Genomic DNA, 17686 nt, shown 5'->3' on the forward strand with positions numbered 1-17686 from the left:
AGGGATTGTCTTGTGTAAATGAAATTGCATATGTTCTCTTTCTATAAAATTCATTTAGACCTTTGATTTATTTTTAAATAAGAGGTTAAAGGTAGTGCACTGACAGTGTAAAAAAGTTTTACACTGTCATCCAATAGAAACAAATCATTTTGCCATGTCATATAATTTTTTTTAAAATTACAGTCTGATTTGTCCTGATTCATGGTCGTGATTGGTTGACAGTGTAAAACTTTTTTACACTGGCAGTGCATCACCTATTTTCTCTTTAAATACATCATTTCGTTTCGTGTACAAAAATACATGAACCAAATTCTGATGATTTACTAATTTTTTTCTCATTAATCATTTGTGTAATCGTATTATCATGAATGAAAAGTGGAGAGTAATAATTGGTGGTGCATCGGTGACTATTGAAATAGAAGGAAATAAATCCTGTCGTGCTCTTTCTTTTCTTCATCTTACATCTTAACTCCTCGTCTAATATATTGAATGACAGAGAATGCATGTATTTAAACACGACGACAAAGAGATTAAATATTGAACATAATAAATATGATCCAGACATGAATGGCTATGTCTCACAACAAAGTATTAAGTTAGGCTGGACAAATGATTAAATCTGGCAATCCATAAACACATGTATGCTTACTTGCTTTTTTGTCTAGAAAGTAATTTACTGGACAAATGGCACAGATATGCTTATGCGAATCCCATGGCAGTTCAAAAGGTGGAAGAGATTTTGAGCTTAGAAGAGGTAGTAATTTCTAGAAAGAGGAACAGTAGTGGCCGGAGCGCAGGTTAGAACCTCTCCGTCTGCAGTGACTGTGTATGTCTCTGGGTCCACAGTGATTTCTGGAAGGGCGTCGTTCAGTTTCATGTCTAGTTTGCTGATCTTTCTCACATTCTCCACGGCTTCCACCCTCTTGTCAAGTCCATATAAAGCTTTTACACCGTAGTCCAAAGCTGCCTGCATGAGACAGAGCATCGACATGTGATGTGAGTTTGTAATGAATTATGCGCGCGCGTGTGTGTGATGGGTGTACATATGAAAGAGGGAAAAGGAAGGGGTCACATGCCTTGCTCACAAAAGCAATAGAGTTTGCACTACCAGCCTTGCCATATGCTCCAAACATAGGTTTCATAATCACCTGCAAAATCAGGTTCCTAGTTCAGTTGAAACATTTTTAGATTAAACATCTCTAAGAAGACTGGTTGCATATATACTCCATATACACTCTCCATGTGGCAGTATCTCATAAGGGTGTGTCAAATTTAGTTTACTTATATTTTATAGAAATACAGTTTCATAGTAGTCATTTTATTTGAATTTTTCGTAGGTTTTAATCTATGGAACGACAACTTTCATTTCAACAATTGGATATCTTAATTTCATATTTTCTTTTGTTTAAATTTACTAATTTTGTCTTTTACACAAAATTAATGAGTTATGCTAGCTAAGTTTGACGCTTAATGTCAAGATATAAAGGAAAACATTACCGGTTCAGGTGTTGGGATGCTAGCGTTTGCGTCACCGATGTCAGCCCATGCAATGTCACCGCCTTTGATCACCATTTCTGGTTTTGCTCCAAAAAAGGACGGTTTCCATAATACAAGATCAGCTAACTTTCCCACCTGCAAGGTTAGGTAAACTGTAAATGAAGTGGTCAATCTAATAGTAAAATTAGAAAGACGAGCATCAGCTTCATAGCTTCTGTCTGACAAGAAATAGTAGTTACATTATGAAAGAAGAGAAGTTTAATGAGAATTCACAACCATGATTTTTTCACAAAATGTATCATTTTCCACAAAAGGTTCATGCTCGAATTGACAAAGGCCAAACAATCAAACAACATACCTCAACTGAACCAATATACCGCGACAAACCATTTGCTATAGCTGGATTTATAGTGTACTTTGCAACATAACGTTTGATTCGAAAGTTGTCATTGTTGCAATCATCGGGTTGCAGTGGTCCTCTTTGTGACTTCATCTTATCGGCAGTTTGCCAAGTTCTGCTTATCACCTGAGGGAAAAATTATTCATCAATTAAACCTTAGGTACTATCAATTTTCATGAGTATACTGTCATATTTTTCTTTTTTTGGGATTTACTATGGTCCTTTTTTTTTTGAAGAAAAAATGACAATAAAAAGATAACATGAGACAATAACAAGAGAGATCTTCAAACAAATTGAGAGAAATGTCTATGGATTACACCATTTCTTTTTTGGGATTTACTATGGCCTCCTCAAGCATTTAAATTCTTTATTTCATAATAAATGAGTATAATAGATGGGATGACTTGAGTAAAGGAAGAACCTCTCCAATTCTACCCATAGCCTGTGAATCAGAAGAAATAATGCTAATTGCACCCATATCATGCAAAATATCTTCAGCAGCGATTGTTCCGGCTCTTATCCTTGATTCTGCAAAAGCAACATCTTCTGGAATATTCTTATCAAGATGATGGCAGACCATCTGTACATCAACAAGCCTAAATTAAGAATCAAATGATTTAAGCTGCATTACTATTACTGTTTTCTTTTTTCATACCAACATATCAAGATGCTCGTCTATGGTATTTGATGTAAAGGGACGTGTAGGATTTGTTGATGAGGGTAGGACATTCTTTACACCACATACTTTGATGATATCTGGAGCATGGCCACCACCCGCACCTTCACTGCCCAGGAAAGTAATACAGAATACTACGTAAATAAGTAACCATCTAAGTTTGATTGGAAAATGGAACCAAACAGACATTCGGTTTTCAATTTTGGCGGATAGCAAGACAAAGTCATAAAGTGTTTTACCACAGAAGTTATATATATTAGCTCCATTTGACTATGGCAATACTTTTCTATACAAAGAAATTTACAAATAACATAAAAATGGATCTTTTTCTTTCTCACAACATTAATTGACAAATAACAATCATGCAGCACCCGTGCTTAATTTTTTTTCAAAGTTAGCATATACCTGTGGTAAGCATGAATATTTCTTCCACCAAATGCAGCAATTGTGTGTTCCACAAACCCAGATTCATTTATGGTGTCAGCATGTATATTAACCTGTTATAGTAAAAATTAGTAAACAATAAGCAGAATATTATGAAGATTGGAATATTACCCTTGATGAGCGGACACACAAAACCAGAAAGGATTAGAATGAATACAGTATGGAGAAAGTTGGAGTTGCACCAACACAAATTCCACTGTAGAGATTACTTGATATGGAGGGTAGTCCAATAATTTGAGATAGAAATAATTCAAGAAAGGCTAACGATTAAGAAAGATTTAGATTTGAATGGTGTATTGTAAAAGTTAAAAAAAAAAATACAAAAGTGAATAAGTGAAAGTAATGAGAAGATTGTACCTGGATATCATGTTGTTCTGCAACATCCAAGCAGGAATCTATTGACGCTGGAGTAGTTCCCCAATCCTCATGCAGCTTCAGTCCCATAGCTCCAGCTTTGACTATTTCATGTAATTCTTCAGGCTTGGAACAATTCCCCTAAAGCAATTAATTAAAGTTTTAATTAAATTTAAACATAAAAATAAGGTATGTTAAGATAGAATATAGGGAAATCAGAGTTATTTGTTAGTCATTATTGAGTTATTTGTAGAAATATTGTAAGTGTTAAGAAATGTGGTTGGACCTAACTCAACCCTACAAAACCGGCTTGTAGGGTGAGGATTGCCCCCCACTTATAAGGACATGTTCAGGCCATATATTGTCCGATGTGGGACTCTTAACACACCCCCTCACGCCCAGGACTAGACAACTGGAGCGTGGAAATAAATGGTGGGTGGCCCGATAGCGGAAACCATAGAAGGTGGCCCACCGGATCTTAAACGAGGCTCTGATACCATTTTAAGAAATGTGGTTGGACCTAACTCAACCCTACAAAACCGGCTTGTAGGGTGAGGATTGCCCCCCACTTATAAGGACATGTTCAGGCCATATATTGTCCGATGTGGGACTCTTAACAGTAAGCATTGTGAAAAGAGTAGCAACTAGCAACTCTATTGTGAAGAAGAAACCTTGGAGGAGAGATTTCTCTCCTATTCTTTCCTAACAAGGTATTCGAGAGGTCCAACTTATAAGCTTGAGCAGAAATGAGAAAAAATAACCAAAAAAGCATTATTATAACAAAAAGGAAAAGGAGAAAACAGACTTTTCCAGTAAAACCGAAGTTTAGAGGCAGGTCATCTGTTGATCGCAGCATCCTTTTCATCTGAATCGGTGCAGGTGTGCAAGTTGTAGCACGTGTTCCAGAAGCTGGTCCAGCTCCTCCTCCCACTAATGTTGTGATCCCTATAGATAAAAAAAAAAAGAACTCAACAAAATCTTCGAAGTGAAGCGAACCTACAATACATACAAATATAGTATTGCGCAGCCAAATGATCTCAAAGTATCCAAAACTCTAAGAGAGCATGCATTGAACATTTAAAATTCATGTAACGAGCACTTTCATTAGAAGTTGCTTTTAGAAGTGAAACTCACCACTTGATATGGCTTCATATACTAATTGAGGGCATATAAAATGCACATGACAATCTATAGCACCAGCTGTTACAATAAAGCCCTCTCCAGCAATAACTTCAGTATTAGTCTAGACATGGGACAGTGTGCATATAAGCTGTATCAAGATAATGATGAAGGAATTCAATTCATTGCATCAGTCATCAGATATCTGGAAAGGAACTTACCCCAACGATCATATTATCAAATACACCATCCATAACATCTGGATTTCCTGATTTTCCAATTGAGGCAATAAGGCCATCCTTAATACCAATATCTGCTTTGTAAATTCCAGTATAATCGATGATTACAGCATTTGTTATAACAGTATCCAAGGAAGGAAGATCAGGTGAATGGCCACACGACTGACCCATTCCATCTCTTATGACTTTCCCACTTCCAAAAACACATTCATCACCATAGACAGCAAAATCTTTTTCAATTTCCGCAAACAAGTTAGTGTCACCAAGACGAATTTTGTCACCAGTAGTAGGGCCATACTTGTTAGCATAGTCCTCTCGAGGAATTACTTTAGTCAATGAATAGTCTTCACCGGTAATACCTTCCCTAGTAAATTCATATTTGAGGCAAGAAATCTTCTCAATCATGGAATTGGCGAAGAAGTAGACAAGTTTATATAACAATAATTATAATAACAAATCACAAACCTTGCATTTTCATCTTCCTTATGCCCGAATCCCCTTGTTATGACAGCCTCCATGGCTTTTTCTATACAAGTCAAACCATTAACTGGATCATCAACAATGTTGTTACCTCCTCGGATGACTTTGGAACCTCCAATGCTTACAAGAATAGCAGTTTTACATTCCCCTGGCTATCAAGAGTAAATGTTTTTTGGTTAATTAGTTCACTAAAAGGTTGCGTCTAGCCCGCTCATTTTAGACTGGCACTGAAGTTCAAAAAATTCAATGAACTATATGATAGAAATAAAAGGCCTATCACTATACATTACAATTACTCTGGTAGGTTCAAAAATTGACCAAAAGCATAGAATTCCACCTCAAAGCGTGTTGAAGTCCCAGATGCTATATTAAGGCGCTTGCGAAATGCTTTTCTTCGATCAAAGGTTAAGTAGGGATTTACTTCAATAAAATGATAGTGGCTTCCAACCTGGAAATTTTCAGAAATATTGTAAAATACCTGCTACAGTTATTTTTCTATTGGCAGTACAACGAAAGGAGTCAATAAGCTGGAATATATGACACAGTGAACTTTTGATATTGATATTTGACAATCTTCGACAATTATAACTATATTAATGCATTAAACTTGACATGAAAAATTCAAAAGGTTCTATTTCCTTAATTAACTATGATTCAGGGATAGTTGATTCTGAGTACAAAGAGGTGAATGACATTCACATTCTCAGATTCTAATTTTCAGAAAATAAACTGTTTAAATCCTCCATGATTGATTCAAGGAAACAAGTACTGATTTAGCCATGTTCGTTGACATCACTTTGTTATAACATATGCACAACTTATCCTACTTCATTTATAACACTGGAACCATGTGTAACTAGAGCATGTTTCAAGTATTTTTTTATCTGATCTGGAATAAATAAAAAGCATAAATTTATCCAAAATGTAAAGGTGTGAGGTGTGAAACACGCTGGGAAACACCTGAATTGGCCTGTCTCCATTGTTTACAACTTTAAGAGAGACGGCCTCCCTTCCAGCGTTAAGAACCAGGCTTCCATCTCCAGATTTTATTTCACCAGGAATGATGTAATCTTCATTGTTCTCGATAAACATGTCAAGTGAAGGTACTGTAAACACAATTTCCATCCATCAAAACCTTTTCACATAAACAATAGAAATTCTGATGATACTAAAATTTCATAACAACATTTATATGGTCTTAAACTCAAAATAAGCAAAGACACAATAAAGAGTCGTTGCCATATAGGCATACCTGGAAGAAAAGAACCAAATAATGCTAGTTCAAGGTTTCCATTTTCAGAGGCAATTGGGTCATGAACCGTGATTAACTTAGTCCCATCAGGAAAGGTAGCTTCAACCTGCATTCAATTTTATATGATATAATTTTGAAGAATCTCACAAAAGTATTTGTATAGTAGAGTCATTGGCATGATGATGTGAGTACCTGAACAGTTTCTAAGAGATGTGGAACAGATGAAAGAACTTGTCTCCTGTGACAATATGAAAACAGATTTAGACACACTAAACAAAAACATTAGTTCTTCTATTTCCACCACAGAATGATAATCCCTCTTATTATTAACAAACTCACATTTGGCTCTAATAGATTATAAGCAAAATTAAATAAATTTACCCTACTTAATGATATTATTCATAAAATATCTTTCAAATAGTATAGACTTATTTGCAGTGATGATAATACTAGCAAGAATGCCAAGATGGACGTTGTTAAGTTTAGAATCAAGATGATGGAGGAAGCTAAGGGTCTTGTGGGAGGTTCATGCAAGAAAATGGCCGTTAACTTCTTTGATTCAGAGGAGTCTGGTGACGGTGGAGCGGGGGAAGACGTTTATCCGGAAGGTAATCTGGATAATTTCAGGGATGAAGGGCTTCGAGATAGCGACGTGGATGTGACTTCTGATGAAGTCAAAGGGGTTCAGGCTATAGTAGCTTTCGATGGGGACAACGTTCGTCAGACGTTTACATCTTCTTTGCATATTTCGTAGGATAAACTTAAGCTTTACATTTTTTTAACAGGCCTCAGGCATGACAAATTCTAACTCGGCCAAGCCTATTCTCACCCTTAGTGTTAGATAATCTTGCTACTTACTCTCTCCATCTCAAAATAAAAGTCGTTTAAGCTTGTTACACACAAATTAAGAAAGTAGTGATTGAGTCAATAAAGGTAATATTTTTACAAAAGTACCCTTAATAATTATTGGTTGTTAAAAAGTAGGGGTGGCAAAACGGGCCGCCCGCCCCGCCTTATGTCCGCCAAAAAACGAGCGGAGCGGGCATGCCCGCCAAGTAAAATGGGCATCAAAATCATGTCCGCCCCGCCAAGATGGCGGGTTGGCGGGCGGCGGGCTTACCCGCTTATTTTTATTTATATTTTTTTAATAGATTAATATGTTTTTTTTTACCTTTTAATTAAACTTTTCACTTATTTTTTAATACAAATTTTTATAAAAGTAATTTTTTAACAAATTTACTCTAAAAAATATAACATATATTTATAAATAAATATATAAAATAAACCATTAAGAATTGCAATTACTAGAATTAACTAAAAAAAGAGTGAGTTTTGGAGGAGGAGCGGGTTTTGGCAAGCGGCGGGCTTTGGCGGGGCGGGGCGGGCGGGCTTTGCAATTTTTTTTGGTTAGAACGACACTAATTTTGGGACAGGGGAGTATAACGAAGTAAAAGAGGTAACGTCGTCTGGTCACGAGGTGACTATGGATATGGTTTTGTGACGCTTTTTGCTTGGAAAATTGCGAGGAGGCTGCTAGGGCGATATGGTATTGATCAATCATTCGTACTTTGCTTGTCTTTTGGCTAAGAATCCGAAAGCTTCCGTTATTGGTCAACGTTCTTGTTGCAAAATTAACAAAGGTGAGGACCGTTTTTCTGGAGGCTCGATTTTGTGTTGTGACTCTCTGATGGATTTTGATGTAGCTCTTTGCAACAACTATTTGAAGTAGAATTGTGATTTAGTATTGAGTAAGGTCGTTTGGGAATCCATTACAAATTTGGGTATTGTTAGCAGTACGAAGATAGAGGATTCAGTGAGAGTTATTAAAGCGATGGAAGTTAGAGATAAAAAGAGAGAAGACTTCAAGGGTGGTGGCTCACAAAAGGTTATCATGAATATCCTTTCTCTCAATATCAGAGGTGGTGGTAGAATAGCTAAAGGGAAAAGAATCAGCTTCCTTATTCAATCGGGTAATATTGATTAATGCTTTATTCAAGAATCAAAAGTGGCTAGCTTTAATTGTTGTCTAGTGGCGGAATTTTGGGGTAATTTGGATGTGGAGTGGTCAGATGTTGAATCTAGAGGAGCTTCGGGCGGTAAGTTCATTTTGTGGAAGAGAAATCAGTTATCCCTTAATTTTAGTTTCAGAGGGGCAGGTTTTGCGGGGTTAAATGCTATGTGAAAAGGGGAAATCTATTTCTTTGTGAACATTCATGCATCTTGTAATCCTGTTTTATGGAGCTCTATGTGGAGTGAGTTGGTGAAGTGGAAACAGAAAAGTACCAGTGGACTTTGGTGTCTTAGGGGGTGATTTAAACACAGTTTCTCATGAGGAGGAAAAATTGGGGATAGGAGCGATTAGTAGAACCAAGAGATTGAAGAATTCAAGCAATTTATTAAAGATATGGATCTTCTAGATATGTTGTGTATCGGAGGTAGATTCACTTGGTTCAACGAAAGTGTGACTGCCATGAGCAAATTGGAAAAATTCTTGTTGTCAGGTAATATTGTTGTTGATTGGAACATTACAGGTCAATGGATGGGATCCAAAGATATTTTAGACCACTGTCCAATTTGGGTGAAATCAAGTAAGCTTTAATGGGGATCTAAACCTTTTCGTTTCAATAATTGTTGGTTCAAGCATGAAGGGTTTTCTTCTTTTATCATAGAGGAACAAAAGAAGATCAAGGTGAAGGGTAGGGGTGATTATAGATTGTATGAGAAGCTTAAAATTTAAAAAATAGGCTTAGATGGTGGAAAAGGGAGGTTTTTGGCTAGATAGATTTAAAGGTTGATGAACATGTAACGAGGCTGAATGACTTAGAAAACCTGCTTGTTATTAATCATGGTGGCCCTATTGGAAATCTTGTAGAGGATAGAAATAAGGTCATTGAGGAGTTAGGGAATAAATTAGAGCTCAAAGAGTTTATGATGCGGTTGAATTTAAGACAAATGCGGTTGAAAGAAGGAGATATTACTTCTCGCTATTTTCACAATTCTTTGAAAGATGGGTACAAGAGGAATTATATCAACATGGTGTACAGTGAGAGTGGAAGAGTGGATGGGGTGAAGGAGGTTACGGAGGCAGTCAAGATTCATTTTGAAGGTTTTTACAAAGAAAGTTGCAACAACAGGCTAGTTCCCGAAGGAATTCATTTTAATAGCTTGAGTGATCAAGACAGAAGTTGGTTAGAAAAAACTTTCCTATAAGAAGAAATTAAGGAGGCGATTTGGAATTGTGATGAAAATAAAAGCATTGCTTCGGACGGTTTTTCGTTTGAATTTATTAAGTGTTAGCATACTATTAAGGAGGATATCTTCTGCTTTGTGAAGGACTTTCATGAGAAAGCTAAGTTAACAAAATCTTGTACTTTCTCTTTCATCTCTCTAATCCCAAAAGTTAACAATCCTCAATCTCTGTCCGATTATAGACTAATTTGCCTCGTTGGTTGACAAAATAATTTACAAGATTTTAGCGTCGAGGCTCAAATGTGTTATTGGTAAGATTATATCCTTTAATCAGTATGTGTTTGTTTCGGTTAGAAATATTTCAGATGGTATTTTGATGGTGAATGAAGTCTTAAATTTGGCAAAGGGGGAGAAACAAGGATGTATGGTTTTGAAGGTGGATTACGAAAAGGCTATGACAGCGCGAGTTAGAATTATTTGAGATTCTTGCTTCATAAGACGGGGTTTGGAGGTGTTTGGATCAAATGGATGGATGGATGCATTTTCAATAGTTCTATGTCAGTTCTTGTTAATGGAAGTACCACGAAAGATTTTAAAGTGGAGAGGGTGATCTGTTATTGCCTTTTTTGTTTATTTTGGTTATGGAAGGCTTAACGGGGTTAATGAAGAGGGTTATTGATGAAGGTGCTTATAAAGGATTTTGAATTAATGAGGAGCTTTCTGTTAACATTCTCCAATTTGCGGACGACAAAATCATTTTGGGAGATGGCTGTAGCGACAACCTGTGGAGTGTTAAAGCCATTTTGAGAGGTTTCGAAGTCATGTCAGGTCTGAAAGTGAATTTTTTTCAAAAGCAAACTTTATGGTATTAATGTTTGTGACTAGCTTATGAGTGTAACTTCTTCTCTTTTGGCTTGTTGCATCGACCAGTTACCGTTTAAATTTCTCGCCATTATGGTAGGAGATAGTCTAAGGCATGAGTTTATATGGAAGGAGTTGGTGAGGAATATCAAGAGCAGGTTGGCCACTTGGAAGGGCAGACATGTTTCTTTAGGTGGAGGAGTAGTGCTCATTTATTTTGTGTTGAATGCCTTTCCTATTTACTCATTATCTTTCTACAAAGCTCCGGTTAAAGTGTTTATTGAAATTCGAAGAATTCAAAGAAACTTTTTGTGACATGGGAGTGAGAATAAGAGGTCGGTTCACTGGGTCAGTTGGAAAACGGTTTGTAAGTCTAAAACTTTTGGAGGGCTTGGTATTAAAGACGTAGGTTCTTTGAATAAGGCCCTCCTTATTAAGTGGAAGTGGAGGATTTTGAAGGAAAAGAACGCGATTTGGTATGATTTATTGAGGCATAGATACACGAAGTCGGATGTTAAAGTGTTTATTAGCGACAAAAATGTTTTCTCTAGAGGAGACTCAATTTGGTGGAGGGACATGGTGCTATTGGACTTCAAATATAATAGCGATCCTTGTGGGTTTGTCGGTTGTATTTCTTGCAGGTGCAAAGATGGTAGTAGAACTGCTTTTTGGTATGGTATTTGGATGGAAAATCAGTCCATGAAGGATGCTTTCCCTGAAGTGTTCGAAGCTGTTATATGTGGCAGAGGTAGGTTCGTGGGATGAAGTTCATTGGCGTTGGGAATTTCAAACAATTGTGCGAGTTTTAGAAGTTGAGGCCAGCTTGCAGTTCGAGGATTTCAAGGAGTTGCGTAGTTTTTCTGCCCAAGTTAGAATGAGGAAGATGACTTCAAGTGGATTCCCGTCGGAAACAACACTTTCTTGGTCAAATCTTGTGCTGAAGCTATTAACATAAACTCTAATATTATTGAGGGAACTCTTGAACAAAACGTCTCTTTTGCTTTGCTTGATAAACTCTAATATTATGGATGGCATCTGTGTGGAGTTTGTGGTTGATGCGCAACACCATTTTGTTCAAAGGTAGTGCATGTAGTTTTTCAGAATGTATATCGCCTATTAAGTTGTTTTCTTGCAAATGGATGGAGTTTGATTGTAGATCTTCTATGACTAATAATTTTCATATTTGGAACATTCTACCTTTAGCTTATTCTTGTTTTAGGTAGAATGGATCTTTTGTTGCTTGTGAGAGAATTTTTTTCCTTCAATGAATCATAACTTATTAAAAAAAATAAATGTAGTATTTTAGACTATATTTTTCGTGTAAAATAATAAATATATATTAATATATTTTTAATATTTAAATTATTATAACAATATATACGGAATTTGAATAATTGATCTAAACCCTCCAAAATACTAGTTCAATACTCCTTTTGAATTATGTTAAGATCTGTGATTAGTTAATACCAAACTTGTTATTCCATTCAACAAATTAGGTTAAGATCTGTGATTAGTTAATGTTAGATATTTGGTATGATAATCCTGGATATCTTCAAGAATCGTGTTCGTTCACTTTCCGAACAAAGTATTTCGACCCTATTCTTGTCTGGGTTCACGAAATCTTTGCGGGGATAATTCTTGAAGAACGATCTGTTTCTGACAATGGAGAACAGATCAGAATGTAGAGAGGAAGTATGTAATTTCGTCTTTCAAATCGAGACCAAAAGACTCCTTATATAGGAGACCAATAATAGAAGCGAACAGACACACCTCTTCGGAAACAGTTATGTCTGTTGGAACGGGTGCAACTATTCAAACGAATCGTTATGTCCGTTGGGAACGGGTGCAACTATTCAAACGAATCGTTATGTCCGTTGGGAACGGGTGCAACTATTCAAACGAAACGTTATGCCCGTTTCTATTATTCATATTCAATTACGCGTTTGGTTCGACGAGCGTGCACTCCGCACTACACTAACTCGTTTCAAACTTAACGCATAATTGCATTGGCCTATAGTAAATCACATTACTACCAAAATGCATTGATGATACTAAAATCACCAACAAACTCCCCCCATTTTAGTATAATCCTTGAGTTACTTTACAGGTATAACGATCAAACAAATGCATAGAGGAAAATGTCTTACGATTGAATTTTCATCTTAGTACAAATACACATTCCAAATATTCGAAAATCGGGGTGTCATAATGATTGAACCCGTCAATCCATTTGAATATTTAAAGATATAGTACACATATGTTTCTTACAATACTCTACTATTCATACTTGACACTTTACAAGCCATGTGTCCTTATCCATTAATAAGCATATAGGAAGCCAAGTCCAAGCTTCTTGAAGCGGCAAAACTTCATGCTCACATAGGTGATCCTTTTAATCTTGCACCTGCATTTGCAATTTTTCAAAAGAACCATTAAGAAGATATACTTCAACCTAGCCATCACTTGCAGGTCTGAGCACATACCTTGGGAAGATAAACACAATTGCTCCAATCTTTAACTATGATCTTTCCACATTGAATTCTGCTTCTAACGTTGTATTAGAAGGGAATTGGGTATACCATAACTAATAGATTTAAATGGACTTTAATCCCATCCCAATTACCGACTTCTTCACTAAGTCTCTTGCTAACCCCTTCGTCAAGTGGTCAGTTAAGTTTTGTTGCGACCGAACAAACTCAATAGATATCACCCCATTCATGATTAATTCCCTAATCATACTATGTCTAATACCCAAATGTCTAGACTTTCCATTGTATATTTGACTATACGCTTTAGCCAGTGTGGCACTGCTATCACAACGGATAGAAATTGGTGATATCGGTTTAGGCCATATCGGAATCTCATATACCAAGTTCCTTAGCCATTCTGCTTCTTTACCAGCAGCACCTAATGCTACAAACTCAGATTCCATTGTGGAACTAGTTATACATGTTTGCTTCTTGGAAGCCCATGAGATGGCACCTCCCCCAAGCAAGAACACCCATCCACTTGTAGAGGATGAATCTTCAACATTATTTATCCAACTAGCATCCGAATAACCCTCTAACACCGAAGGAAATCCCATATATGACAATCCATAATCCATAGTACCCTTCAAGTACTTGAATGCCCTAGTTATTGCATGCCAATGATGTCTACTAGGATTACTAGTAAATCTGCTCAACTTTCCAACCGCATAAGCAATATTTCGATCTAGTGCTAATCATAGCATACATCAAAGAGCCTATAGCTCTTAAGTATTCGAGTTGATCCACAGGTTTACTTGTATTTGGCATAAGCTTTTCTCCTGGATCCATGGGAGTACTTATTGGAGAACAATTTTCATAATCGAACTTCTTGAGTATTTTCTCAATGTAATGAGATTGCATAATTACAATCCCCTTATTTTCGTGTTTAATCTTAATACCAAGAATAACGTCCGCTTCTCCCATATCATTCATGGAGAACTTTGATGACAAGAAATCCTTTGTTTTATCAACTTGACTTTGGTCGGTGCCAAAGATCAACATGTCATCAACATATAGACAAATGAAAACTCCTTTATCGGATGTATCAAATTTGCTATATACACATTTGTCAGCTTGGTTTAGAATGAAACCATTAGACAAAACAACCTCATCAAACTTTTGATGCCACTGCTTCGGAGCTTGTTTCAGCCCATACAACGACTTAACTAGCTTACACACTTTGTGCTCATTACCAGGCATTACAAATCCTTCAGGTTGCTTCATATACACTTCTTCTTCCAATCACCATTCAAAAATGCTATTTTGACATCCATTTGATGAATCACTAGATTATGAATAGCCGCCAAGGCAATCAACAATCTAATAGTAGTGATACGGGCAACTGGAGCATAGGTATCGAAATAATCAATCCCTTCTTTTTGTCTGAAGCCTTTGGTTACTAATCAATTCTTGTAGAGGTTTAGTGTATCATCACTATAAAACTTCCTTCTAAACATCCATTTGCATCCAATGGATTTTGATATTTTAAGTAGATCGACAAGTTCCAAGTATGGTTTGACATTAATGAATCTATTTCTTCTATTATTCCAAAAACATAGTCCTTTGAAGCTATTGCTTCCTTATAAGTCTTAGGATCGTCTTCCACTTGAAGAATAAGAACATCACGAACAAAACTCTCACTATTTCCTTTTGCACAAGAGAAATAAGTCGAAAAGTGATTTTGTTCGGTCTTATATGCTTAGCCTTTCAGACTTTGCTTATTCTAAGTTCGATTTGTTTTTCAACAATCATCGACAAACTCTCGATTTATTTTTCAATAAATCCTTAGAGAACCTTCCTCACGAGGTTTTCTTTTGTGGGAATTTTGAATTCCTTATCCTCCGCGATAAGATTCTCAAATTCCACATCTCGGAATTCAATAGTTATATTAGACTCTAAGATCCATCTTTGAATGATCTTTATAATAATAAATTTCATTTAACACCAGCATGTTATTCACATAGAGTACAAATCAAAATTCAATTTCATAGTTTGAAAAATTGATTTGTTCGTACCAAATTGACATTCTTGTAGCCAAATTGACATTATCAATTTCATAGTTTGAAAAATTGATTTGTTCGTACCAAATTGACATTCTTGTAGCCAAATTGACATTATCTCCCTTATGGTTGCAACGGTTCATAATCATCATCTAAAAGAATGCATTGATTTGTTTCAATTCGTACCAGTTTGAATACATGTGTCCTTTGGCAACACATCCTTTGTTTGAATGTAGCAGCAAGTAGCAACTTTTCACTATTCTTTTTACAAGATTTATTAATTAATTTAACAAATAAATTCCAGAAAATTTCCAAACAAAAATTCAAACTAAATACCACTGGCACCTTAACAATTAATGTGAGTGGCTATCAGAAACAATATGTAAAACACAAACAAACTTCATACACTAGAATGATCACTTTTGCTATTATCATGTGTATTTAATTAACTCACAACACCCATTATGCCATTAATAATTTGTTTCCAGATTTCAAGGCTGTTTCCGACTAAACAATTATTCTTAAGCGAAACTAAATGCATCATAATATGTAAATAATATATTCACCCATGAAAAGTTTATAATCATTCAATAATTATGGCACTACAATTATGGCACTGTAACATAATCAAAGAAAATGATGAAATGGAGAACATGCATAACCGAGTTATAAATATAGATTAATTATTACCAGAAAATTATAATATCAACAAAACAACTTTGATATAGTAAAGCTTCGTATTATAATTTATAGAACAAAAATGTACCCGGTTTATGATGTAAATTTTCCGTGTGTTCACCATATGTAAATTGTCCTTGAAACTTGTCTAATTTTCCGAAACTTTTAGTCATCTCCTTGACGGTGCTTCCTCCTCCAGCCATGATTATCAGAAAAAATACTTTGTTCGTTTGTTAGATATTTGGTATGATAATCCTGGATATCTTCAAGAATCATGTTCGTTCACTTTCCGAACAAAGTATTTCGACCCTATTCTTGTCTGGGTTCACGAAATCTTTGCGGGGATAATTCTTGAAGAACGATCTGTTTCTGACAATGGAGAACAGATCAGAATGTAGAGAGGAAGTATGTAATTTCGTCTTTCAAATCGAGACCAAAAGACTCCTTATATAGGAGACCAATAATAGAAGCGAACAGACACACCTCTTCGGAAACAGTTATGTCTGTTGGAACGGGTGCAACTATTCAAACGAATCGTTATGTCCGTTGGGAACGGGTGCAACTATTCAAACGAATCGTTATGTCCGTTGGGAACGGGTGCAACTATTCAAACGAAACGTTATGCCCGTTTCTATTATTCATATTCAATTACGCGTTTGGTTCGACGAGCGTGCACTCCGCACTACACTAACTCGTTTCAAACTTAACGCATAATTGCATTGGCCTATAGTAAATCACATTACTACCAAAATGCATTGATGATACTAAAATCACCAACAGTTAATACCAAAAAAAAAAAAAAGTTTTCATGAATGACGAAAGTGCAACATGAGCATATTATACCTTCCTAATATCTTTGTTCCAATTGCCATTAACTCTGCAACAGACTTATCACCATTCCGAACAAATTCAACAATCTACACAAACAAAATCGATCAGATAACAAACTCTCCAATCTTATCGGAAACGAATCGATAAAGAGAGAAAAAAAAACCTGCGTTGCTATAAGAGCCACAGCTTCAGTATGGTTGAGTTTCAAACCACGAGCGAGACGTTTCTGAGCAAGAAAACCAGCATTGTGCAGTTGAAGTTTTTCGATTTCTCTTTGACACAGTTTCATTTTCTCAAATCAAATCAGTATAATGGATGCAAAATGAGAATGAAGTTGGCTAAAGTTGAGGAGAATATGTAACACAGTAATAGTAGTAATAATAGTATTGTTTTGGAGATACTGAACAAATTGAATACTACAATTTCACGAACCTATCACGAGCAAGTGTCGTATATTCACCATAATTGCGCTTCTCGACGCACGTTATAAACGAGATAAAATTCCCGTACTACTGGTGCCATTTTTCAAAAATAAAATAAATCACTTTTAAAATACTGTATAAATAATATAAATACAAATATTAATACATCCAATAATGGCTAAACTAGAACTCTTATTCACGCGGGTATTATTTTAAATGCAAAGTATAACTCTTATTCATATGCTAGTTTTAGTGGATATAATTATAAGTGGTGCAATTTAGTAGAATAAAATATATAATTTTATATATTTAGCGATATTTATTTCTATTAAATTAAATTAATATTAAATTAATTAATAAATTTGAAATTGAGTGCTATTATGATAGAATTAAAGATGTGAAGAAATAAAAAATTAATCAATTAAGTTAGAAATAAATTTTGTAAAAAAAAAAATAGTAGTAAATTAGAACAGAAAAATTAGATATTTTAAGACTATTGAATTTTTTATTATTGTTCATTTATGGGAATAGAAATAGTATTTAATCTCGTAGAGGTCATGAACGGATCAATAATATCACTAATTGAATCTTAAACATGTATACTCAAAAGACACTAAAACATAGAAAATTATAATGTTTCACCATGATCATTTTGCTTTAAAAAATATTCAAAATATGGAAATGTAAATTTTTTTTTATAAATGACTATTAAAAGT

The 17686-nt window shown here is 35.4% G+C and overlaps 1 protein-coding gene across 3 annotated transcripts; it reads right to left on the reverse strand.

The window, feature by feature from the left end:
- Positions 1-524: 524 nt before the first annotated feature.
- Positions 525-16976, reverse strand: LOC131661514 (urease-like). 3 transcript variants are annotated; one of them, XM_058931084.1, is made up of 18 exons: positions 16712-16976; positions 16561-16634; positions 6654-6699; positions 6462-6567; positions 6170-6315; positions 5547-5657; positions 5195-5361; positions 4712-5093; positions 4506-4614; positions 4177-4316; positions 3375-3512; positions 2979-3070; positions 2553-2682; positions 2319-2477; positions 1856-2023; positions 1498-1632; positions 1073-1148; positions 525-963 (listed from the first exon to the last, which is right to left on the reverse strand). In XM_058931084.1, the coding sequence occupies exons 1-18, from the start codon at positions 16835-16837 to the stop codon at positions 746-748; spliced, it is 2523 nt and encodes an 840-aa protein (XP_058787067.1). In that variant the 5' UTR covers positions 16838-16976; the 3' UTR covers positions 525-745. The 3 variants fall into 3 exon arrangements, with proteins under 3 accessions (XP_058787067.1, XP_058787069.1, XP_058787068.1); XM_058931086.1 differs by lacking the exons at positions 16561-16634; positions 16712-16976 and adding an exon at positions 6912-7218; XM_058931085.1 differs by lacking the exons at positions 16561-16634; positions 16712-16976 and adding an exon at positions 6843-7218.
- Between the last annotated feature and the right edge of the window lie 710 nt (positions 16977-17686).

This window comes from Vicia villosa, linkage group LG3 (assembly GCF_029867415.1).
Source record: "Vicia villosa cultivar HV-30 ecotype Madison, WI linkage group LG3, Vvil1.0, whole genome shotgun sequence".
Lineage (NCBI taxonomy): Eukaryota > Viridiplantae > Streptophyta > Magnoliopsida > Fabales > Fabaceae > Vicia > Vicia villosa.

Coding starts and splice junctions, on each gene's coding strand:
- LOC131661514 (XM_058931084.1), bottom strand. CDS start 16,837: ATGAAACTGTGTCAAAGAGAAATCGAAAAACTTCAACTGCACAATGCT. Junction 5,658..6,169: donor ATGGAGACAGGCCAATTCAG/GTGTTTCCCAGC, acceptor GAAAATTTCCAG/GTTGGAAGCCACTATCATTT. Junction 4,317..4,505: donor ATATGAAGCCATATCAAGTG/GTGAGTTTCACT, acceptor TTTTATCTATAG/GGATCACAACATTAGTGGGA.